Here is a 25,391-nt window from a genome sequence, read left to right on the forward strand (position 1 = left end):
CTAAAAATAACAGACATTGTGATGGGTTTCTGAGCAATTGGTCACCCCAAGTCTAACCAGGATTTCTGGTTAGACATTAGTAAAGGCAGATCCTTCTATCAGCCTGGTCCTCCCCGTTATGGTTCATGGTTGCTTACTGCCATTCATCTATGACCCTATCAGGTTTAAATACTCTAAAAGAGAAGCTTGTCAGCCTCCTTTCTAAATGCATAACCCAGCAGAGAATAAGAATCATCTGGACAACTCTGCACCAGTAGAACAGGTGCTTTGGGTCCAGTCAATCTCTGGACACCACACTGAGTCCACTGCTTGTAAAAAAGTTGGTTTCGTTTTGTAAAGGAGCCAGTGCATTTTGCATTTATCAAAAAGCGTGGGTAGGGTAGATCACTCTGTGTACTGTACAAAACGTCTCGTGTTTTCTATAAGCCTTCCCTGGGGGTTTAATCAAGCCACATAGATTAATAGTATGTACACAGGTAGTATTAACTAATTATGTGTGGGTTTGGGTTCAGGTTTGTTTTATTAAGGTGATTTTATAAAGCACTATCTTCCAAGCCAAACAACAACCATTTCATGACATGAGATCAGCTGTGACAATTTATGGCAGGTCATCATAGCAGGCTTGTTGATTGTTCATTAAATGCTTCTGTGGCTGGATGTTTTTTCATAACTGGGACAAAAGCTGGAAACCTTCAACAAGTTACAAGGGTCAGAGAAAGTTATTTGGGGATTTGCAAAATGACAAGTCTTTTTTTATTTTCTAAAATATTTTATTTATTTAATGTATATGAGTACACTGTAGTTGTCTTCAGATACACCAGAATCTGTTACAGATGGTTGTGAGCCACCATGTGGTTGCTGGGAATTGAACTCAGGACCTCTGGAAGAGCAGTCAGTGCTCCTAACCACTGACTCATCTCTCCAGCCCTGGCAAAATGACAAGTCTTAATATATTGTTATCAAAATTTTATTTTAATCAATGGACTCATTGTATACTTTGCATGACAATTATAAGGACTAGCATAAAGAATCAAACTTTAAGTGCTTTGTTTTGTCCAAGTTTTATCTGACTATTACAGACTCATTCAAAGAGCCAGGCTGATGTAACTGGCCTCCTGTTCAATAACCATACATGGAGGTTTCACTAATGTGGTCAGAGAAACTGAAAGCAATACAATTTTCCCTTTTGCCCTCCAAAGTCAAGTAGGTTCCAGGGAACTTTGGGGGCATCTCTCAAAAACATTCTGTACCTGTAGAGAGTCTCCTGTTCTCCTGTTCACGGAGGCCATCTCCATTCTGTCCCATCTCCTTATTTACCACTCTCCCTTCACTTTTTAAAAATCCTGCTTGGTTTAGATACAGTTTAAGTGTGTTCCCCAAAGGCTCACATGCTAATTTTATTCCTAACTGTGGCACTTTGAAGAGATCATGGAACCTTAAGAGATCAGAGCTACTAGGAGGTAATTCAGCCATTGCTGGTACAGCCTCAGGAAGAAGGAATCTGGTTCTGTTAGGATTTGGGTTAGCTCCCAGGAGAGTAGGTTAGTATGCAGGTGTGGTCCTGACACTAATCTCTCCATCTGCCACCATCTTGCTATGTAGTCTCCTCTGTGTGTGCACCTAATCTGATATCATCTGCCACAAGGCCATCCCGGATCTGACTGATGAAGCTACCAAATCTTGGGATTTGGTCTTTAAAACTGTGAGCTAAGGGCGGGGAGAAGGCTCAGTCACTAAAGTGTTTGAGCAACTATAAGAGCTTGAGTTTGATCCCTAGAACCTGGATAAAAAAGCAGAGAGGTGACCTGAAGTCCCTTGTTGGGAAGGTGAGCATTTTCCAGGGGTTGGGTAATCAACCAAACTCAAACTCACGGTAAGCTCCCGGGCAGGGAAAGACCCTATCTAAAGCGTTAGTGGACACAACCTAAGGAATAACACTTGAGTTTGTCTTCTTTGTGGGCATATGTAGGCGCATACATATGTGTACAAGTGCACACATACACACACTCTCTTCATTAACAAGTATATCACACACACATATACACTCCACATTAACTAGTATATGTCACACACATACACATCAGATCAAGAAATATACATCACATTGTAGTGATGTGTTTTAGTTTCTTTAAAAAAAAAACAGAGAAATGTTGTAGGAATGTTTTTGTTTTAAACCCAGGTGTGGGATATGGGACTTCTTTAGATTGTCCAGAGCAGCTGACTATGATTTGTCTCCTGCTCTAACAGGGGGAGGTGGGGAGGTTTGGCCAGCTGCAGATGGCTTCGGCAAGTGTATAATATTTGGAATTCTGGGGACTCTAGAGCCCTGAGTGGGGCTGTGGCTGCTGCTTCTCCTCCTGCGGCTGTTTGCTGGTTGTTGATTGTTGGTTGTTAGTTGCTGGTTGTTGGTTGTTGGCTATTGGCTGTTGGTTGTTGGTTGCTGGTTGCTGTTTGTTGGTTGTTGGTTGCTGTTTGTTGGTTGTTGGTTGTTGGTTGCTGGTTGCCGGTTGCTCATTGTTGGTTGTTGGTTGCTGGTTGCTTGCTGCTGGTTGTTGGTTGTTGGTTGCTGGTTGTTGGTTGCTGGTTGTTGGTTGTTGGTTGTTGGTTGCTGGTTGTTGGTTGTTGGATGTTGGTTGCTGGTTGCTGGTTGTTGGTTGCTGGTTTTGGTTGTTGGTTGCTGGTTGCTGATTGTTGGTTGTTGGTTGCTGGTTGTTGGTTGTTGGATGTTGGTTGCTGGTTGTTGGTTGCTGATTGTTGGTTGTTGGTTGCTGGTTGCTGGTTGCTGGTTGTTGGTTGCTGGTTTTGGTTGTTGGTTGCTGGTTGCTGGTTGCTGTTTGTTGGTTGTTGGTTGCTGTTTGTTGGTTGTTGGTTGTTGGTTGCTGATTGTTGGTTGTTGGTTGCTGGTTGTTGGTTGTTGGATGTTGGTTGCTGGTTGCTGGTTGTTGGTTGTTGGTTGCTGGTTTTGGTTGTTGGTTGCTGGTTGTTGGTTGTTGGATGTTGGTTGCTGGTTGCTGGTTGCTGGTTTTGGTTGCTGGTTGCTGGTTGTTGGTTGTTGGTTGCTGGTTGTTGGTTGCTGTTTGTTGGTTGTTGGTTGCTGGTTGCTGGTTGCTGGTTTTGGTTTTGGTTGTTGGTTGTTGGTTGCTGGTTTTGGTTGTTGGTTGCTGCTTGCTGGTTGCTGGTTGTTGGTTGCTGGTTGCTGATTGCTGGTTGTTGGTTGCTGTTTGTTGGTTGTTGGTTGTTGGTTGCTGATTGTTGGTTGTTGGTTGCTGGTTGTTGGTTGTTGGATGTTGGTTGCTGGTTGTTGGTTGCTGATTGTTGGTTGTTGGTTGCTGGTTGCTGGTTGCTGGTTTTGGTTGTTGGTTGCTGGTTGCTGTTTGTTGGTTGCTGGTTGCTGGTTGCTGTTTGTTGGTTGTTGGTTGTTGGTTGCTGCTTGCTGGTTGCTGTTTGTTGGTTGTTGGTTGCTGGTTGCTGGTTGCTGATTGTTGGTTGCTGGTTGCTGGTTGCTGTTTGTTGGTTGCTGTTTGTTGGTTGTTGGTTGCTGGTTGCTGTTTGTTGGTTGTTTGCTGATTGTTGGTTGTTGGTTGCTGTTTGTTGGTTGTTGGTTGCTGGTTGTTGGTTGCTGGTTTTGGTTGTTGGTTGCTGGTTTTGGTTGTTGGTTGCTGGTTGCTGGTTGCTGGTTGCTGATTGTTGGTTGTTGGTTGCTGGTTGCTGTTTGTTGGTTGTTTGCTGATTGTTGGTTGTTGGTTGCTGTTTGTTGGTTGTTGGTTGCTGGTTGCTGTTTGTTGGTTGCTGTTTGTTGGTTGTTGGTTGTTGGTTGCTGGTTTTGGTTGTTGGTTGCTGGTTGCTGGTTGCTGTTTGTTGGTTTTTGGTTGTTGGTTGCTGGTTTTGGTTGTTGGTTGCTGGTTGCTGGTTGCTGGTTGTTGGTTGTTGGATGTTGGTTGCTGGTTACTGGTTGCTGGTTTTGGTTGCTGGTTGCTGGTTGCTGGTTGCTGGTTGCTGGTTGCTGGTTTTGGTTGCTGGTTTTGGTTTTGGTTGTTGGTTGTTGGTTGCTGGTTTTGGTTGTTGGTTGCTGGTTGCTGGTTTTGGTTTTGGTTGTTGGTTGTTGGTTGCTGGTTTTGGTTGTTGGTTGCTGCTTGCTGGTTGCTGGTTGTTGGTTGCTGGTTTTGGTTGTTGGTTGCTGCTTGCTGGTTGCTGGTTGCTGTTTGTTGGTTGCTGGTTGCTGGTTGCTGTTTGTTGGTTGTTGGTTGTTGGTTGCTGCTTGCTGGTTGTTGGTTGCTGGTTGTTGGTTGTTGGATGTTGGTTGCTGGTTGTTGGTTGCTGATTGTTGGTTGTTGGTTGCTGGTTGCTGGTTTTGGTTGTTGGTTGCTGGTTTTGGTTGTTGGTTGCTGGTTGCTGTTTGTTGGTTGTTGGTTGTTGGTTGCTGGTTGCTGGTTGCTGTTTGTTGGTTGTTGGTTGTTGGTTGCTGATTGTTGGTTGTTGGTTTCTGGTTGTTGGTTGTTGGATGTTGGTTGCTGGTTGTTGGTTGTTGGTTGCTGGTTTTGGTTGTTGGTTGCTGGTTGCTGGTTGCTGGTTATGGTTGCTGGTTGCTGGTTGTTGGTTGTTGGTTGCTGGTTGCTGGTTGTTGGTTGTTGGTTGCTGGTTGTTGGTTGCTGTTTGTTGGTTGCTGTTTGTTGGTTGTTGGTTGCTGGTTGCTGGTTTTGGTTTTGGTTGTTGGTTGTTGGTTGCTGGTTTTGGTTGTTGGTTGCTGCTTGCTGGTTGCTGGTTGTTGGTTGCTGGTTGCTGATTGCTGGTTGTTGGTTGCTGGTTGTTGGTTGCTGGTTGTTGGTTGTTGGATGTTGGTTGCTGGTTGCTGGTTGCTGGTTTTGGTTGCTGGTTGCTGGTTGTTGGTTGTTGGTTGCTGGTTGTTGGTTGCTGTTTGTTGGTTGCTGTTTGTTGGTTGTCGGTTGCTGGTTGCTGGTTTTGGTTTTGGTTGTTGGTTGTTGGTTGCTGGTTTTGGTTGTTGGTTGTTGGTTGCTGATTGTTGGTTGTTGGTTGCTGGTTGTTGGTTGTTGGATGTTGGTTGCTGGTTGTTGGTTGCTGATTGTTGGTTGTTGGTTGCTGGTTGCTGGTTGCTGGTTGTTGGTTGCTGGTTTTGGTTGTTGGTTGCTGGTTGCTGTTTGTTGGTTGTTGGTTGTTGGTTGTTGGTTGCTGGTTGCTGGTTGCTGTTTGTTGGTTGTTGGTTGTTGGTTGCTGATTGTTGGTTGTTGGTTTCTGGTTGTTGGTTGTTGGATGTTGGTTGCTGGTTGTTGGTTGTTGGTTGCTGGTTTTGGTTGTTGGTTGCTGGTTGCTGGTTGCTGGTTTTGGTTGCTGGTTGCTGGTTGTTGGTTGTTGGTTGCTGGTTGTTGGTTGCTGTTTGTTGGTTGCTGTTTGTTGGTTGTTGGTTGCTGGTTTCTGGTTTTGGTTTTGGTTGTTGGTTGTTGGTTGCTGGTTTTGGTTGTTGGTTGCTGCTTGCTGGTTGCTGGTTGTTGGTTGCTGGTTGCTGATTGCTGGTTGTTGGTTGCTGTTTGTTGGTTGCTGGTTGCTGGTTGTTGGATGTTGGTTGCTGGTTGCTGGTTGCTGGTTTTGGTTGCTGGTTGCTGGTTGTTGGTTGTTGGTTGCTGGTTGTTGGTTGCTGTTTGTTGGTTGCTGTTTGTTGGTTGTTGGTTGCTGGTTGCTGGTTTTGGTTTTGGTTGTTGGTTGTTGGTTGCTGGTTTTGGTTGTTGGTTGTTGGTTGCTGATTGTTGGTTGTTGGTTGCTGGTTGTTGGTTGTTGGATGTTGGTTGCTGGTTGTTGGTTGCTGATTGTTGGTTGTTGGTTGCTGCTTGCTGGTTGCTGGTTGCTGCTTGCTGGTTTTGGTTGTTGGTTGCTGGTTGCTGATTGCTGGTTGTTGGTTGCTGGTTTTGGTTGTTGGTTGCTGGTTGCTGATTGTTGGTTGTTGGTTGCTGGTTGTTGGTTGTTGGATGTTGGTTGCTGGTTGTTGGTTGCTGATTGTTGGTTGTTGGTTGCTGGTTGCTGGTTGCTGGTTGTTGGTTGCTGGTTTTGGTGTTGGTTGCTGGTTGCTGTTTGTTGGTTGTTGGTTGTTGGTTGCTGGTTGCTGTTTGTTGGTTGTTGGTTGTTGGTTGCTGATTGTTGGTTGTTGGTTTCTGGTTGTTGGTTGTTGGATGTTGGTTGCTGGTTGTTGGTTGTTGGTTGCTGGTTTTGGTTGTTGGTTGCTGGTTGCTGGTTGCTGGTTTTGGTTGCTGGTTGCTGATTGTTGGTTGTTGGTTTCTGGTTGTTGGTTGTTGGATGTTGGTTGCTGGTTGTTGGTTGTTGGTTGCTGGTTTTGGTTGTTGGTTGTTGGTTGCTGGTTGCTGGTTTTGGTTGCTGGTTGCTGGTTGTTGGTTGTTGGTTGCTGGTTGTTGGTTGCTGTTTGTTGGTTGCTGTTTGTTGGTTGTTGGTTGCTGGTTGCTGGTTTTGGTTTTGGTTGTTGGTTGTTGGTTGCTGGTTTTGGTTGTTGGTTGCTGCTTGCTGGTTGCTGGTTGTTGGTTGCTGGTTGCTGATTGCTGGTTGTTGGTTGCTGGTTGTTGGTTGCTGGTTGTTGGTTGTTGGATGTTGGTTGCTGGTTGCTGGTTGCTGGTTGCTGGTTGTTGGTTGTTGGTTGCTGGTTGTTGGTTGCTGTTTGTTGGTTGCTGTTTGTTGGTTGTTGGTTGCTGGTTGCTGGTTGTTGGTTGCTGGTTTTGGTTGTTGGTTGCTGGTTGCTGTTTGTTGGTTGCTGTTTGTTGGTTGTTGGTTGTTGGTTGCTGGTTTTGGTTGTTGGTTGCTGGTTGCTGTTTGTTGGTTGTTGGTTGTTGGATGTTGGTTGCTGTTTGTTGGTTGTTGGTTGCTGGTTGTTGGTTGTGGGTTGTTGGATGTTGGTTGTTGGATGTTGGTTGCTGGTTGCTGGTTGCTGGTTTTGGTTCTTGGTTGCTGCTTGCTGGTTGTTGTTTGTTGTTTGTTGTTTGTTGATTGGTGGTTGTTGGTTGCCGGTTGCTGATTGTTGGTTGTTGGTTGCTGGTTGCTGTTTGTTGGTTGTTGGTTGCTGGTTGCTGGTTGCTGGTTGTTGGTTGCTGGTTGCTGATTGCTGGTTGTTGGTTGTTGGTTGCTGGTTGTTGGTTGCTGGTTGCTGGTTGCTCTTGTTGGTTTTTGGTTGTTGATTGTTGGTTGTTGGTTGCTGATTGCTGGTTGCTGGTTGTTGGTTGCTGGTTGTTGGCTGCTGGTTGCTGGTTTTGGTTCTTGTTTGCTGCTTGCTGGTTGTTGTTTGTTGTTTGTTGGTTGTTGATTGGTGGTTGTTGGTTGCCGGGTGCTGATTGTTGGTTGTTGGTTGCTGGTTGCTGTTTGTTGGTTGTTGGTTGCTGGTTGCTGGTTGCTGGTTGTTGGTTGCTGGTTGCTGATTGTTGGTTGTTGGTTGCTGGTTGTTGGTTGCTGGTTGCTGGTTGCTGGTTGCTCTTGTTGGTTTTTGGTTGTTGATTGTTGGTTGTTAGTTGCTGATTTCTGGTTGCTGGTTGTTGGTTGCTGGTTGTTGGCTGCTGGTTGCTGGTTTTGGTTCTTGGTTGCTACTTGCTGGTTGTTGTTTGTTGTTTGTTGGTTGTTGATTGGTGGTTGTTGGTTGCCCGTTGCTGATTGTTGGTTGTTGGTTGTTGGTTGCTGTTTGTTGGTTGTTGGTTGCTGGTTGCTGGTTGCTGGTTTTTGGTTGTTGATTGTTGGTTGTTGGTTGCTGATTGCTGGTTGCTGGTTGTTGGTTGCTGGTTGTTGGCTGCTGGTTGCTGGTTGCTGGTTGTTGGTTGTTGGATGTTGGTTGCTGGTTGTTGGTTGTTGGTTGCTGTTTGTTGGTTGTTGGTTGCTGGTTGCTGTTTGTTGGTTGTTGGTTGTTGGTTGCTGTTTGTTGGTTGTTGGTTGCTGGTTGTTGGTTGTTGATTGCTGGTTGCTGGTTGTTGGTTGCTGTTTGTTGGTTGCTGGTTGCTGGTTGCTGGTTGCTGGTTGCTGGTTGCTGTTGTTGCAGTTGTTGCAGTTTGTTACAGTTGGCCAAGTGATCCTGTGCAAAGAGATAAGCAGAAGAAATTGGATATCCTGACAGAAAACATCAAATTTGCCCTAAGGAACACCCCTAAATCAACAGGTAGAAGTCCAATAATATCCACACCCCCTTTCCCCTCTAGCCTTCTTTCTCTCCTGCATAGTGTTGGAGGTTTAGAAGGGCAGGGCAGAATAAGGGTGGAGAAGGGTGGTAGAAAAAGAACCCATAAAGTAGCACAAAGTCTAGCTTTATTACATTCTTTCTCTCTCTCTCTCTCTCTCTCTCTCTCTCTCTCTCTCTCTGAAGATTGTAGAAGTTTCTGTGATGATAGTATATTCTAAAACCCAAATTCTTAATGATTTTCATTTAGAACAGTAATGTGTGTTGAACCATTTTTTTGAGGTAATCATGGAAATTGATTTGAGGAAATAATGAAAAGGAAATAACTTCTTATTGATAATCATAATCCAGACACTAACTTCAGTAAGATTTTAACCCCTTCTCTGTCTCTCTCCCTCCTTTCATTCTTCCCTTCTTTTTCCTCTGCCTCCCCACTCCTTAACATTTCTAGACAGGGTTTTGTTAAGCAGTCTACTCTGGTCTTGAACTCCAGATCCTCTTGCCCTGGTTCCAAATTTGAGATGCTATTGGGTGAGAGAAACATTCAAAGGTGAGGCCTCTGTGGTGGTTTGGAGGAGGATGACCTCCACAGGCTCATATATTTGAATACCTGGCCCACAGTTGGTGGAGCTGGGAATTATTGGGAGGTCCAACCTTGTTTAGAGCAGGGGCATCATGAGCACCAGGCCTTGAGGTTTCAAAAGACTAGGAACATTTCCCAGAATCTTTCTCCCTACCTTGTGCTTGTGGATGGATACAAGCTCTCAGCACTGCTCCAGTGCCATGCCTGCCTGTTTGATGGTCATTCTTCTCAACAATGGTTATGGACTCTAAGCCTCTGAAACTGTAAGTCCCCAATAAACTCGTTCTTCTGTAAGGAGCTGTGGTTGTAGTATCTTATCTTAGTAATAGAAAAGTAACTGAGACAGAACTTCGTACCAGGAAAGGGGTTTTTGCTGTGACAGACCTGCGTGCTGTTTGGAGAACGAATGTGGAAGACTTTGGGCTAGAAAAGTGGTTGAATACTGTAAGCTGAGTTTAATGGGCCATCCGAGTAGGAGCTTGGAAGACAGTACTGCTGAGGGCCATGTGGACTATGGAGGCCCAAGCTCAAGAGGTTTCAAAGAGAAAGAGTATTAGCAGCTAGGTTGGAGACCATTCTTTTAATATTTTGGCAATGAATATGGCTGCCTTTTGTCTCTGACCTAAAAAAAATTTTTTTTTGCTGTGGCAAAATTAAAAAAATTAGTGGAATAATTTCATTTGCAGAAGAGATTTCAAGATAGCCTTATATTGATTCTGTCATGTGGTTATTAGTGATCACTGTTTACAGTGAAAAAGTACAAGCAGCTCAAAGATAATTATGGAATGTATCGTTTGAGGAGGAAAGAGCACCAGGAAGTTTAAGGTTGGAGCCACAGCTTGTGCTGACAGAGAATTGGAAAGTCCTGAAGTAAAATGGAATAAAGGAATGGTGTCTCCAGGAAAAGGCTCTACCCAAGGTAATCTTGCATCTTGTGAAAGGAAGAGGCACAAGGGATTGTCTGCACCCTAAAAAGGCTTCTGGTTAAAAGCACTGGCTCCTCTTCCAAAGAATCTGAGTTCAATTCCCAGTACCCACATGGCAGCTCACAACTGTCTGTAACACCTGCTCCAAGGGATCTGACACCCTCACACAGACTTGCGTGCAGGCAAAACATCAATGCCATTGAAGTGGAAATTTTGATTGTGTTATGTGATGTAGACTCATGTGATGTTTTGCTGGAGTGGACACATGATGTTTAGAGAGTATAAATAGGACTTAACAGATAGTGACTAGCTGTGCAACGCTGGTCTCCAGTCTTCACTAATCCACTTTGTTGAGAGAGGCATGACAGAGAACTCCTGGCGTTGACCTGGCAGTTTCTGCTGGACCGTACTACTGTTGCTGGTTCATGTTTGGTGTCCTGACAGTACTGAACTGGACTGGTGGTATCCTGACAAATAGATTAGAACCACCCCAGAGAATGACTTCTAAACAAGTCCACATCTTCTTGTCCTATTTACTATCTTCTCTCCCCTACCTTCGGATGGTGGGCTACAAGGAGGGTCAAAGAGTTTGAGGACCCTTACTAAAGTAGGTTTTGAACAATCTAAGCCAACCGTACATAAAATAAAAATAAATAAATTCACAAAAATGTGCTTCAGGAAGGAGCCCAGGTTCCATTCTAAGAAGGCAGCCAAACTTGTCAGTGTTAACCGTGTGATTCTGGATTTAAAGTCATGAAGGGTGCAGGAGTAAATAGTTGCAGAATCTATGTTTCCCTCTTTGTTTCTTGGCCACTGTGACATGAGCTGCTTTACTGTCAGTCCTCCTGCCTTTCATGTCTATCAGTCCTTCTGCCTGCCATAATGCTCTATATCATCAGGCACCTATAACAGTTCAACATGATAACTTAGGACTGGGGCTGGAGAGATGGCTCAGCCATTAAAGGCTAGGCTCACAACCAAAAATATAGGACTGAAACCTCAGCGACTGTGAGACAAGGGAAATTATTACCCTTAAAATTGTTTCTTTTTCAGGGACAAATAGTTGACACAGTTGCCTTAAAATTCCTAATGTAGTAGGGGGTTGGTGGCTCCTGACCTTAATCCCAGCACTTGGGAGACAGAGGCAGGTGGATCACTTGAGTTCAAGGCCAGCCTAGTCTAGAGAATGAGTGAGTTCCAGGACAGCAAAGGTTGCTTAGAGCAACCCTGTCGCCAATTAAAAAAAAAAAAAAACCCAAAAAACCAAAACAAATGTCACAATAATGATAATTCTAATAAAAGATCTATCTGGCAAGCCTGTGAGGAACTATCTTGATTATACATTAATTGATCTGGGAAGACCCGCCCACTGGGCATGACACCATTCGCTGGGCCAGGATCCTGGACTGTATAAAAAGAGCCAGACACAAGCACTGACTGCTCTCTGCTTCCTGACTGTGCATGCAAAGCAATCAGCTGCCTCAAGCTACTGCATCAAGGTGGATTTCTCCCTTGAACTGCGGACCAAAATAAACATTTTCTCCTTTTAGTTGTGGTTGCCAGAGTATTGTATCACAGCAATAGGAAAAGCTACTCAGATAGCTTTTGATTCGTCAGGCTTTAGGGAGCTTTTATTCTTCTGCTTTCTCAGAAGAAGGTACATAGTGAGGGCAAAATCACTAGGCTGCTTTTACTTCATAAACTTGAGTGAAGTGTAAATAGTTTTCCCAAACTCGTCTGTGGACTGAACTCAAGACTTTCTACTTGATAGTGAGACATTTTTTGGAAAGTGCCCTATTGGTTCTGATTTTAGGGCCAAATAGGTGTTTCTCAACTGTTTCTGTCCAGAGTTGAGCTGAAAGTTATGTATTTTTGACAGACACACAAGCCAGTTCCTGTTTGGGGGTGGGGCGCACCATCGGTAGCTCACAGTTAAGTGGAGGAGCCCACGTTGGTCCTCCAACCCTTTCTTCTTTGAGGATACCTCAGCTGAGCCATCTCGTTCCACACAGAACCAGGCTGCCTTGGGCCTTCCTTCTTCTGTTGTTGTGCTGGAAGACGTCATCAAATTGTCTGTACACGCACCAGATTGCTCTTGCAACTGTGCACTCCCCGACACGCGTCGCTTCCAGTAAGGCGAGCCAGCGCAGCGATTCAGTGCCACCTGTTGAACCCAGAGCGCTCCTCTTCACCCCACCCGAGTCCCCCCACGACACTGGCTCGGGAGGATCTTTGACAAATTGGAGGAGGCGGGACCTCGAGAAGGAAAAGCTTAGAGGAAAAGACCCGGAAAGAGGCGCGAGGCCGCAGCGGGCGGCGCGGCCCCGCCCCCGCCGGTGCGCGCCGCGGGAGCGAGCGGGTCCAGCGCGCGCGCGCGGCCGGGCGCCTGACGTGGCACTCGCAGCCCAGAGCGACTCGGCGGCGGCGGCGGTGGCGCGGGGCGCGGAGCGTGCAGAGCAGGTACGGCAGACGCGGGGCGCAGGGCGCAGGGAGGAGGGAGGGGAGGATGAAGAGCCACAGGTACAGCGAGCTCGGGGCGCGGCTGGGGGTGCGGAGTGTCCACACGCGGCTGCACCGCGACTCCCCATCAACTTGGCTCCCTGGTTCCCTGTGGAAGAGAGGGCTGGAAATATCTGAGGGGAAATGGCAACTACAGCGTTTAGCTTCGGGACATCATTCGGGAGGGAAACGCGAACTTGCCCCGGGTGACAGTGGACGGGGAAGGGTGTCTTTGTAGAATTCGAGCGCTCGAGGTTTGGATTCGAGGCCGGTTCGTGCCAAGTGGCTCTCTGCCATGTCGCCGCTTGCAGCTGAGTCAGGTTTCTGCAACTTGGTGTTCTGGGTGAGGAAGTTTGACGTGGCAGAGTAGGGCGAGGAAGTAAATTCCTCCCAGGACCAGGGAAGAGGGCTGGGCTGCCTCCAGTCCTTTTGCAGTGAGCATCTCTGCCCGGCTTCCCTCCCGCAGCTGCTGCGTGGGTGCGCCGGTGCGGTCTTCTAAAGGCGCTGGGCTGCATGGGGCCAAGCGGCTGCCACGTCTCTCTATGCGCAGTGGGAGGAGGGAAAGTGTTGTCAGGAACACAGTGGACTGGAGACCTTTGTCTGCCTTTCTGTCCTCTGTTAAGAAGACAGTGACCTCATCATGCTCTTTCTCGGTTGCTATTCAGAAGCTTAAGGTTTAATATGAAAACAAAACTAAATCGTGGATGTTAGCCTTAGGTTTTAAATTTGCATGCCATTTCCAGAATAAAGAGACCGTGTCTTACCTAGAAGACATCACTAATCTTTACCTTAAAACACAGCAACAAGAAGGGAGATGATACCCAAAAGGAGAGGTACCCAAAAGCTTGATGGAGAAACTGGAAAGAAACTAGGGAATCGGGGTTTCCCAACTAATATGACTTTTAGACACTTCATTTTCTAAAACAGAAAACTGAGGCCCAAAGAGCCTCTTCAGTTTATTGTGTCACAAAGCTAGGCAAGGGCAGATAGGAAACAATCTATTTCTTTTGCCAGGCTTCAGAGAACCCTCTGTCTTGTTACATTTTTTTTTTTTTTTTTTTGAAAGCCAGGCATCGGGCCACACTCCTCTAATCCTGTCACTAGGGAGGCAGAGGCGGGTAGACCTCTTTGAGTTCGAGGCCATACTGGTCTATTAGTTCAGGCCAGCTAGGAGTACAAGGGAAACCTTGTCTCGACAGAAAACAACCAACCGAACAGACAAACAAAATTGTCTTTTAAAAACCTCCTAGGAGATATGTTTTAGCAAACCCTGGAAGTATAAAAGTGTAAAGCTAATTGGTATTTGGGCTCTGAATAGACCCAAGATGGGACTGTTATATTTGTGATTGTTTATAACTACCCACATATGGAAGGTTTTGTTTGTTTGTTTGTTTGTTTTTAGCTCCTTAAATATAGGTGCTTATGTTCTTAGAGGTGTAATGTCATCTAAGTCTAAAAGAAGCCCTAGCATCTTGGACCAAGATGGTTGGAGCTACCCCTGGCTTGTCAAATTATGACTCACAAGGCTGTTATCATGTCCATCTCAGGTTACATTTGTTGGACTATGGCTTTTCCTTGTCTTAACTACAGATTAAGCAGACTAATTAGAAGGGCAGCAGGGAGATCCAAGTCACGAAGCATCTGTCTGCAGACCACTTGTAATCATGGTGGTCAGTCACTTGAATGGCATGGTGCACTCTCAAAATGTGACCATGGAAACCAAGAAGCAGACCTGTAGGAATACTAATGAGAGACTGTTCGAAGCAATCCAGGCTTCCGAGGAAAAAGTGGTAGCAATTACTATTCAGATTTGTGCCTGCGAAATTTCCTGGGACCGTAGAAGTGATGTTATTGAATTCCAAAAAGATATCTTAAGCCATATCCAGGGGATAATATTATGATACATAGTGTTGTATAAAATGAAGATTATTTCCAGGATGGACCCGTTTACTTTTCTTCAAGTTACCTGAAATGTTTCTTGACTGTGATTCTATTTTTAATAGTATTAAATATCTAAAGACCTCTTGCTAACTTCTCGTCTTTACTCTTGCAGGATTCTTCTGCAGTAGCTCTCCTTTGGAATGATATTTTCATAATGAGCCAACAAGGTTACGTGGCGACACCCCCCTATTCTCAGTCCCAGCCTGGAATGGGCATTTCTCCCCCTCACTACGGGCACTATGGGGACCCGTCCCATGTGTCCTCTCCACCAGGTAAATTTTGCTTTTTACTTATATATGATTATCTGGTCCTCGGGCTTAGAGACATGGGATATTCCTAGTTGGTAGTCCTTAAATGAAGCCCTGGTTTGACATAGCAGCATCATTTGAAGAGTCTCTTACAGCGAGACACATAAAGTACTCACTAATCCTTTAGATCTGCTCCTTCAGCCTGGAATTCTTTCCTATGTCTGGACCAGTGTTTTCTATGGTTCACCTGCACGCTCAGGCCTGGCCTACTCACTTAGAGCACTTTGTGCTCCTTCATTGAAGTCTACTTTTTACTGGTATTCCACATCACGTATGAGCATCAGTTATTAGGATCAACACCTAAGCCTTTCATTATTACAAAACAAAAACAAGCTAGCTGTGGGGGCATATGCTTATAAGCTTAGCACTCAAAAGACAGAGAACCAGGAGGGTAAGGAGTTCAAGGCTAGCCTGGCCTAGATAGCAAGTTCAAGGCCAGCCTGGGCTGTATGGGGCCCTGTCTCGAGGAAACAGACGAAGACTCCAAAATCAAAACAGAAGAATCCCTGTCTTTTACCTGGTCTGATATAGTCAGTCTACCAAAAGTTTACTTTTAGATTTACTTTTTAAAATTTTATCTTAAATGTCTGAGTTTTTGCCTGCTTATTTGTATGTATACCGCCTATCTCTCTCCCAGTCTTGTTTTGAGCAGTCACAAACAATCCAACCCATCTGTCACCCAGGTCACAGATAGTCTCTTAACCCTTAGGCTTCTGTCCAGTAGAGCCCTTTGCCAGACCATCAGCTCTTGAACTGGAGGGATTCTGTGTAACAAGTGAGTCATTTGACTTAAAAGCCATTCATGACTTCCCTTCACCTCTCTTTATACATTAAGTCCCTTAGTCTGCATTATTTTCTCCATTTTTCTTCTTTTCAGTTCACCCTGCCCTATCCTGTTACCCATTGCTCCACAGATACCAACTCACAGTCCCTGGAGTGTGGTTTACATCTCGTGCCTGATTAGCACCCTGCTCTGCCCATAAAGTCCTCTGTGTTGTCTCCACAGCCTTCTACCTCATACTGCTTCATGCTTTAACAGGCAGCTCTGACCAGATGTTCCCCCAGCTTCCTTATACCTTGTCTCTCTGTTTTGTCTTCTTGACACAATGCTGGACTTTAAACCACTCTCCACACCGTTGTACTAAGGGTAATGGGCTAAGTGATAGCACTTGTCTAGCAAGCATGGGGCTCAGGATTCCCCTTCCCAGCACCAATTCACAAACTTTTCACTCATGCACATGCATGTGCATGTACGAGTGAGCGCATGTGCACACACACACACACACACACACACACACACACACACACACTATTGTAGGCGATCTTTTTGTTGGTTTTCTGAAAGACGACCTACTTGTGACTTTCTGAAGTGTCTGTTTCACCAGCATAGTTTCACAGAACTCCATCTCCATCAGCACCCATTGATTGTGTCTTTGTAATTTTTGTGTTACATAGTAACAAATCAAACAGATTTATTGAGTGAGCAAAGTATTTGTCATAAAACAACAAATACAATAGTCTCAATCCCAGTCCATAAATTACTTAGTTATCTCAAAGACGACACGGTATACAACTTGACAACTGCAGCTCATGGGTAGAAAGGGAGTGGAAAGTATTAAAGAAGCACATAGTGGCACCAGGAGAGAAGAACCAAACTCTGAGATGGGGTCAGGGAGAGAGCGTCCTCTTAGAGGAATGACCTGAAAGGCAAGTGAGGGTGGGCCAGGTAGGAAGGTGGCTGTAGACACTCTGCATGGGAACAATAGGAGGTGTCCTTAAAGTACAAAGTAATGGGCCTTAGCAATGCCGCCCTGAAGTGACTTAAACCAGAAAGGGTCACACTCCAGTACATGGTGCATATTAGAGGATGTGGGGGGGAAACGAGGTAGGTGCACTGTGTTGGGTGCAGGGCTTCTACATCATAGCGTTCTTAACATCTGGGGCCTACTCTTTCACATGCACTCTCTCTCTTTCTTTCTCTTACGTGTGTGTGTGTGTGTGTGTGTGTGTGTGTGTGTGTGTGTGTGTGTGTGTAGAGGGGGCGAAGGGGAGGGAGAGGGAGAGGGAGATAGAGAGGGAGAGGGAGAGAAAGGCCCTGTGCATTTAGCGGCATCCATGGTCTCTGTCTACCATGCTCCACTGGTACCTTCCTCTTCTTCTGGCAGTTTTAGCAAACCAAAATGTCCTCACATTTTCAAGTGTCTTTGGAGTAGTGAAAGCCATCTGCTGCTGGAAGCAGAGAGGCCAGGCACATTACTGTTCTGGAAGTGGGGTCAAGTCTGGGTGGTGGTGTACGTGCTACTACTCCTCAGGTAACCACCAGCCCAGAGCTTTGGGAGCACTGGCCGTTAGGATTTGCATGTGGAACAGGGAGCTCCTGTTTGTCTCTTTTAGATGAAGATATCCCCCCCACACACACACACATGTTCTTTGATTTTTGTTAGAAATAGGGTCCAATTTAAGGTCTACTAGTCTGTGATGTCGTTTTTGGTCAGAGTCACTTTGCTGATGTCAGAATCCATTGTAGCAGAAAGGGATTTGTTAAAGGATGCCAGGACACAAGCAGAAAGGTAGAGCCCCAGACATTGGAACTTATTATCCAATCTACAGAGATGCATGGCCCACACCAGACCATTCTACCAAAAATCACTTCCTTCTAGGCCAGAAGGAAAACCCATACCACAGAATTCGTCAAAGAAGTGTTGCTTTGCATTAAAAAAAATCCAAATTATAGAGGACCCTAGGGATGGAGCATCTGTATGTCTAGCTCAGGACCATCGATGAAGGGCACTGGAGGGGACAGACACTCCTGCAGAGTAAACTAGCCCAGTTAAAGATGGCTTGTGAGTTTGACACTCTCCTGTGGTACAAGCGTAGCTCTTTCTCTTGCTGTGGATTTCCTTCCCTCCTGAAGTTTCCCTCATGCTCTAAAGAACCTGATCGCTCTATGTCTGGTCACTTTTGACAATGGCAACTATGTGGGCCATTGTAGATTCTGACTGCACATCGATATGTTACTGTCATCCCTTTGCCCTGGGTGTGGAGTCCAGTCATACACCAGACTTTGTAGTCTGTCTCCAACCAATCTGGATGGTGATTTCTGTTCTTGTCACTTTACCCCAATGCTGTCCACCCCTGATTCAGCCATGCTCTCTCAGACCAATGGTCAGGCTCTGCTTCTGGCTAGAATCCCATATCTTGTCTGCTATTCTAAGAAGTCACCATACTGAAGGTGGCTCTCAAGAGGTCTTTCCTCATTGATCTGTATTCCAGGAAGGGTTTGGAGGCCATCTGCATTTTTTAACTGTGGTCACATGACAGGGTCACTATTTCTTACGTGGTTGTTGTGTCCTCCATGAGTGCTCTTACTGCACTAGAGGCACACTAGATGCATGTTGAGTGAGCCTGAATTGTTGTTGACATCAGGAGCAATTGGGAGAACCTATCCTAATGTGACAGGTATATGAGAGTTCTCACTGTGTGCTTCTGAATTATCCTGACCCATGTGGGGGTAAAAATGGCCACTAACCTGCTATCCTGGCTGGGCTTTTTCTTTGTTTGCTTCTGCTGCTGCTGCTGCTGCTGCTGCTTCTGCTGCTGCTGCTACTGCTGCTGCTGCTTCTTCTTCTTCTTCTTCTTCTTCTTCTTCTTCTTCTTCTTCTTCTTCTTCTTCTTCTTCTTCTTCTTCTTCTTTTTCTTCTTCCTCTTCTTCCTCCTCCTTCTTCTCCCCCTCCTCCCCCTCCTCCCCCTCCTCCTCCTCCCCCTCCTCCCCCTCCTCCTCCTCCTCCTCCTCCTCCTTCTTCTTTTGTCTTTTTTGCACAATCTAGAGTTATCTGGGAAGAGGAACTGCAATTGAGAAAATGCCTCCAACAGATTGGTTGTAGGCAAGTCTATAGGGTATTTATCATCATCACCATCACCACCATCAGCAGCATCACCATCATCATCACCATCCCCATCACCATCATCAGCATCATCATCACCACCATCAGCATCATTGCCATCATCAAATGGTTGATGAGGTGGGGGATCCCAGTCCCCTGTGGGTAGTGCTACCCCTAGACGACTGGTCCTAAGCTGTGTAACAAACCAGATTGATCAAGCCAGGAAAACAAGCCAATAATCAGCTCTTCTCCATGACCTCTGCTACAGTTCCTACCTCTAGGTTCTTATCTTGAGTGACAGCCCCGAATTCTCTCAATGGTGAGGTCTGATCTGAGAGTTGTTGGGTGAATTAAACTCTCCTCTTCCCCAAGTTGCTTTTAGTCACAGTGTTTACTACAGCCATAGGAACTAATGCACCCACGTATTTGAAAGGTGGGGTATCTGGCTTATGTCTTGCCAGTCATTATTTAACCTGAAATACTGGTGGTCCTCCTGTGGCTTTTTACTTTCGTCCAAAACATTTTAAAAGTAAAGCACAGTGCGTTCTTAACTGTAGTGTGTGTGTTTTATTAAACTAGATACTCTAGGAAAGGAAGCTAAGAAGGAAGTCAGGGCATATGGTGAGGTACGAGAAAATGGTTAAGAGTATTCTCATACCTCCCCTCAGTTAATTCTCAAGTCTCTTGGGGAGCAGGGAGCTGAGGGCTGGGACATGGGGTTAAAAACCGTGGGTCTTGTCGGCCGGCTGTAGCTTCTCAGTGGTGGCGAAGGATTTAAACCCAGTCGCTTGACCGTGTGTTTCATACTATTCTTACATTGCCAAACATCATGTAAAAATGTAGTGTGTGTATGTGTGTGTTTGTGTGTGTGTGTGTGTGTGTGTGTGTCTTTAATTCACAGAAGGAAAAATACATGATCTGAATCATATGTGAAAGCTAAGAAAGTCAATCCCATTAGATATTGGGGACTGAATGGTGCTTGCTGGAAGCTGGGAGAACAGGAGGAGGATGGGAAAGTTTACTAGTGGGAATGAGGATAGACAGAAGCAGATATACATTTGAATATTTACCAGTTTAAATATATACGTGTATACAATATACCTGAATATATATTCAATATATATTTATCATATATATTTAACTTGGTAAAATATCACAGAATATATTTATAATTATGTCACACAGTATACTAAAATATATTTTTATTACTTAAAATAATTTAAAATGAAACCATAATACTTATTTCTGCCCTCTGTGGAAAATTATAAATAGAACTTTGATTATAAAGTTAATATATAGCATTCCTCACTCGGGCTGTGGTGTGGGCTATGATCCCATGTGTTTAGGAGGCTAAGGCAGGGACCCTGGTGTTAAAAGTGTGTCTGGGCTGAAGAACAAGTTCAAAGGCAGCCTAGGCAGTTTAGTGAGATTCCATTTTAAAATAATAAAACATAAAAACACAGAGGCAGATGCTCGTAGCCAACCATTGGACTGAGAACAGGGTCCCCAATGGAGGAGTTAGAGAAAGGACTAAGGTAGATGAAGGGGTTTGCAACCCCATAAGAACAACAAAATCAACTAACCTGACTCCCCAGAGCTCCCAGGGACTAAACCACCAACCAATGAGTACACATGGAGGGACCCATGGCTCCAGCCGCATTGTAGCAGAGGATGGCCTTGTTGGTCATCAATGGGAGAAGAGGCATTTGGTTCTGTGAAGGCTCCATGCCCCAGTGTAGGGAAATTCCAGGGTGATGAGGTAGGAGTGGGTTGGTGAGAGGGGGAACACCCTCATGGAGACAGGGGGAGGGGAGGTGGGGTGGGGGTTTTCCAGAGGGGAAACTGGGAAAGGGGATAACATTTGAAATGTAAATAAAGAAAATATCCAATAAAAGAAAAGAAAAAAGGAAAATAAGGTCTGGGCTATGACTTTAGCAGGACTTTAGGTGGGATCCCGGGGCCCATCGTCAGCTCAGTCAGTCTTCAGTTTCAGGACTCAGGCTTGAAGAGGGGAGGGAGTCTTGGTAGACATTTAAGTTTAAAATCCCAAAAACTACTACTGCGACCTGCAGCATGTGTGGTCGATGATCCAAGGATATGGAAGTTCCTTCATGAAGGGACAGTGACAGCCTGACAAGGTCTTCCTGGGTGACTACAGTCCATGCCATCATTTCCTGGTGTGTGTGTGTGTGTCCCCTTCTGTCCATCCATCTGTCTGTCTGTGTGGTAACTGAAGGAGGGAAGGAACAGAAAGTACGTTGTATGAATGCCGAAACTGGGTGTACTGTAGAAGAGTTCACAGGCAGTTTGGAGGTCACAGGGCACACGGACGAGGGTAGGGCCAAAGGTCAAGTTGATCGGGCTGGGTAGAGGAGATTTCATTTTTATTTTACAAAGATCAAACCTCAGAGGAGATTCTTGCCCAGCACTGAACTATGGCTAGTTATGCCAACAAGGCTTAGGGGTCTCCATCACAATGCTTGGGTTATCCCCTCCACCTTTGCTCTAAGAAGCAAAGAGAAAAAAGGCTGGGAAACTGTTCCAAAGAGAAACCTTAAAATGCTCGGTACTGGCTACTTTTATGTCAACTTGACACACACTGACATAGAGTTATCTGAAGGGAGGGACCCTCCATTGAGAAAATGCCTCTGTAAGTTCCAGCTGTATGGCATTTTCTTACTCAGTGATTGATGGTGAAGGATCCAGCCCACTGTTGGCGGTGCCATCCCTAGGCTGGTGGTCCTGGCAGCTTAAGAAAGCAGGCTGAGCAAGCAACAGGGAGTAAGCCAGTAAGCAGCACGCCTCCATTTTTTCTGCATCAGCTCCTGCCGCCGGGTTCTTGCTCTGAGTTCTTATCCTGACTTCCTTCCGTGATGAACAGTGATATGGAAGTATAAGCCAAATAAACCCTTTCCTCTCCCACTTGTTTGTTAGTCATGGTGTTTCATGACTCTCTGAGGAGCTGTGAGAAAGAGGTCGCTGCAGGGCACGTCCATCACTGTGTGTGATTTCCACATCCCCTCACCTGTCTCAGCATTTGCTGGAGTAACAGCCTGCTCTCCAAAAGCACTGTTGGGACTTGTTTTGTAGGCCTTTCAGATGTTCTACCAGCTTGCTTTCTGATTTATTGAGTTATTTATTTACTTACTTTTTTACTACTTTATGATCTAGTGTTTGTGAGATACCATGTTCTGTTAAGGTACCTCCACCGTTACACACACACACACACACACACACACACACACACACACGTGCACATATTCTTTCTGTGCTTTTAACAGAGAATAATAGCCACTCTGGAACTATTGGTTAATGGGGGTTGGAAGGGCCTTGTGTTTATCTTTTGGCTCCTGTCTCCCCTCACTCACTTCAATGTTAATCTTCCACCTTTATTATCTCTCTGTACTCTAACATGCTCATCTCATAACTCTGCTCCCTTCTGTTGTAGGCATGATGAAGCCTCCGGGGCCTACAGGAGCCACTGCTCCTTCAGGGCTGCTGCCCCCAGGTCCTTTACCTCCTGGACCCCCACAGTTTGGTCCCAATGGAGCCCATGCCGCAGGCCATCCTCCTCAAAGGTGAGCTAAGTACATTTCAGCCCTCATTTGAATATGCCCTAAAATTTTCTTCCAGAGGACCCTCTGAGCTTGTGTGTTTCTTGGTTGAAAGTTTAATTTCTTGCTACATTTCATATCTTTAAAAAAGAAATGTTTACTAGAGAACTGCATTTACAAAGCAAAGCTTTTAGAAAAATCTAGGGACAGAAAAGTTAGTCTGTATTTTAGAAGACATAAAAAAATGGCCCGTGTTAATGCCATGCAATTTAGTGTGGGGTTATAGTCAGCGTATTTTGTTTAGAGTTTCATGTTGGTCTCTGGTTCCTTTAGGCCTCTAGTCTCTATGTATCGTACAAAATATTAAGGTCATTTTGGGCTTGGTAGCAAATATCTTTAATCCCAGCTCTGGAGAAGTAGAAGTAGGCAGATCTCGGTGAACTTGAGGCCAGCCTGATCTACACAGTAAGTGCCAGGCCAGCCAGGGCTACATAGTGAGACACAGCCCACCCCCTCCCTGCCCCTGCCCACCCCCTGTGACCATCTCAGACCAAAACACCAAATCAAGACTTGCCATTCCCTTCTCCAGAGCTGCCTCTCACACCTGAGCTCCTTACCAGCAAGTGCTTAATAAAAGTTTTAAGGTCAAATCGGATTGAGGTCAGTAATAGAGTCTAAGAGTTTGGTAGGGAAAGAATACCTAGGCCAGTGAGGGACTCTTAATTGGCAGGCCTGCTGCAAAAGCGCTCAAAAAAAAAAATGCAGCTTCTGTTTGTTTGTAATGCATTGGAAAAGAGGAAGTCAGGGGCAGGCCTTGGAAAGCCAAGAACTACAGGCCTGAGATCTTTAGAGCCTGTGACCCATGAGGTATTATCGTCTGGGACAGAGCCAGCAATGCACACACCTCAAGGCTCGGAAATCCCAATGTTATTTGTCCCACAAGCCACAGTCCAGCTCCCAGGTGCATTTACCTTGGAACTGCTCCCAGAGTGGCCCGAGGCCCCGTTTCCTAGTTCCTTTCCTAGGTTGCCAGGTAGAGTGGAGGAGGGGCACAGGAGTCAGTCTCTAGTGTGAACCTTCGACTTTGAGGAAGGTTTGTCTGGCAGGCTGTCTGTCCTTCCTGCCAGTGAGAAAAGGGAGGTTCTGAAAGCATCAGGTACTGCTCCTGTGGGGCTCCTGAGTCAGACACTGCTGGATTCTATTTGTTGTGGTGACTGCCACCCAGATGTAGCTATGGGATCACAGAGCAGCTTCACACGGGAGACAAGAGTTGGAGTTTAATTTGTGAGCATGCCTGTTGTGGCTTGGGCACAAAGCAAGAATTCATGTCTTGTGACATGACCTTACTGTCTTTAGTCTCCAAGGCATGATAGATGGGTCAGGAGTGGGCACAATGCTGAGGACCACTGGGTACAGTGGCATGTAACTGTACTGTGGAATACTGAGACCAGAGGACTATTATGAGTTCAAGGCTAGCCTGAGGTATATAGTTTCAGGCCAGCCTGGGCTGCAGAGTAAAACTCTGCCTCAGGAAACCAAGAGTAATCTTACCTTGGATCCTGTAAACTATACTGTTAGGCAAGTACACCCACTGGGGCATAAAGACATGACTGTTATTGGGGAAACCAATAGCTTTTTTTTTAAATTGAATTTGAAGCCCACTCTGCAAAGGACATCATGGTGGCTACTGTGAGGTGGGTTAGAAGCCTGTTCTGGCGAGGTCTCTCTAAGGCATAATCTACTCTTGTTTATCTAAATGAACATATAAGTAAAATCCTTTCTGGTATTTTAATGTAAGTATATATAAACTCAATATAAATGTATGTTTATATTCATAAGACTGGTGCTGACAGACTGCTATAAAAGCAGTTCAAGAAATACAGCTTGTGTTGGAGTTTGTAATATGTTGAGAAAGTCAGACAGAGCCCCAGGAAAGCCTTGATCAGAAACGTCTCCTTTTGACGAGGGATTACTGTTCAGAGAAGCTGAACTGAACAGAGTACTGAGAACAAGGGACAGCTGAGTGCTTGGCCTGAACAGGGACATCACTTCTTCCTATGTTCAGCAAATACTGCAGGGGAGGGGGTAAAAACACATGGGAGCCAGAGGATGGGAGGGATGCTCTGACGCGCTCCTCTGGTCATGATGTCATCAGTGTAACCTTAAGCACCCAGGAGCTGTGGAAACCTGCATAGGACCTATACAAAATCAGGTCCTCTACATTCCACCATGGATCTGAGGGGGGGAGCACTCATGAAGTCCTCTCCTAACCTGAGGAGCTGTTGGCAGTCAGTGGTAACCAGGGATGGAGGGTCTGCCATCTTTTTCAGTGAGGTAGACCTAAAATCTAAGGAAAAAGAAAGAAGAAAAAAAGTAAGCAAGATAGCAAGAAAACAAAAAAGAAAGAAAGGGAGGGAGAGACAGAGAGAGACAGAGTCAGGGAGAGAGAGAGAGAGAGAGAGCGCCTGAGCCTAGAGGTAGCTTCTGCCTCAGTGGCAGCATATCCTGGAGTGACATGAGAAATTAATCTTGTCAGTCCAGAAGAAGGTTGAAGACCCAGGACAGGCCATTACTGTAAACTCCCTCCCTGCCTGCCTTTTCAGGACTTTAGAAGAGAAATGCAAAGACAGAACCAGTGGTTTTGAGAACAAATTTGGTCACTGGTATTGGCCTAACAGATCTCTTTGATGTATTGTCACTTCTGGGAATGGCATGAGCCCAGCAGAGGGCTGGCACACGGAGGAGTGGAGACTCCAGGGACAGGTCATATTTGCCAGACATGCCTCAGGGGGTTGTTGGCCAAACAAGGTCTATTGTTCCCCCCATGCATGGTGTGGGCTGCAGGTTATAATGAAGCTGGGAAATTCCTGGGGCTTAGTGACACTGCGACATCTGAATGCCATCGTCCCCAACACATTACCCACGTGCTTGGGGTGCCACTGGCGTTCACTGCCAGCACAGAGCACTGGGTAGGGATGCAGTGCCCACACTAGGTCAGGTGTTTCCCACAGGATCAGTCACTATTTCAGAGTGCTCTCCTACTTAGAGGAGGAGTCTGTTGTGACTCACTGCGGTGTGAAGCAGTAGCTGCTTGAAGGAGCGACTCCACTACATCACTTGCTTGTATTCTTTCCCTTTTACTCGATTCCTTCCAGTGTTATTTTGCTCATCCTGGATCTAAGAAGAGCAGGATGCATATACACTGTAGCCTAAGTGTGTGGTAGGCACTTCCATTCAGGCCTGCATACCTTCTGATGTCTGTACAGTGGCAAAAATCACCCAGTGGCACATTTCTCAGAATGTCCTGTTGTTGGCTGGTGTGTTACTAACCTAACCTTGTTGCTTCCTCATCATTCATAGTTAACATCTCTACTACACGGTCATGAGGATTTTGTGTGCAAACTACCTTGCACACACAGCACACAGAACTCATTACAGTCCGTAGGCTCAGTACATGTCAGCAGCTCTCAGAGTCGTTTCATTGGATACAGTATGCCATATCATTGGATAGAAAGTCCACTTGCTG

General features: G+C 45.7%; 2 protein-coding genes across 3 annotated transcripts in view; one reads left to right on the forward strand and one right to left on the reverse strand.

Annotated features, from left to right (window-relative positions):
• Positions 1-748: 748 nt before the first annotated feature.
• On the reverse strand, positions 749-12,017 carry LOC147996529 (uncharacterized). Its single transcript, XM_087642576.1, has 2 exons — positions 11,664-12,017; positions 749-8,068 (listed from the first exon to the last, which is right to left on the reverse strand). Exons 1-2 carry the CDS (start codon positions 11,675-11,677, stop codon positions 3,946-3,948), a joined length of 4,137 nt encoding a protein of 1,378 aa, XP_087498702.1. The 5' UTR covers positions 11,678-12,017; the 3' UTR covers positions 749-3,945.
• A 55-nt stretch (positions 12,018-12,072) lies between these two features.
• Positions 12,073-25,391, forward strand: part of Sec24d (SEC24 homolog D, COPII component) — a 106,778-nt gene continuing 93,459 nt past the window's right edge. The window contains exons 1-3 of one of the 2 annotated variants that reach the window (XM_087624898.1): positions 12,073-12,139; positions 14,232-14,391; positions 21,760-21,889. In XM_087624898.1, coding sequence (XP_087481024.1) covers positions 14,274-14,391; positions 21,760-21,889 — 248 coding nt within the window. In that variant the 5' untranslated portion in view covers positions 12,073-12,139; positions 14,232-14,273. 2 annotated transcript variants of the gene reach the window in all.

The sequence above is a fragment of the Rattus norvegicus genome, chromosome 2 (assembly GCF_021556685.1).
Source record: "Rattus norvegicus strain SHRSP/BbbUtx chromosome 2, alternate assembly SHRSP_T2T, whole genome shotgun sequence".
NCBI classification, from domain to species: domain Eukaryota; kingdom Metazoa; phylum Chordata; class Mammalia; order Rodentia; family Muridae; genus Rattus; species Rattus norvegicus.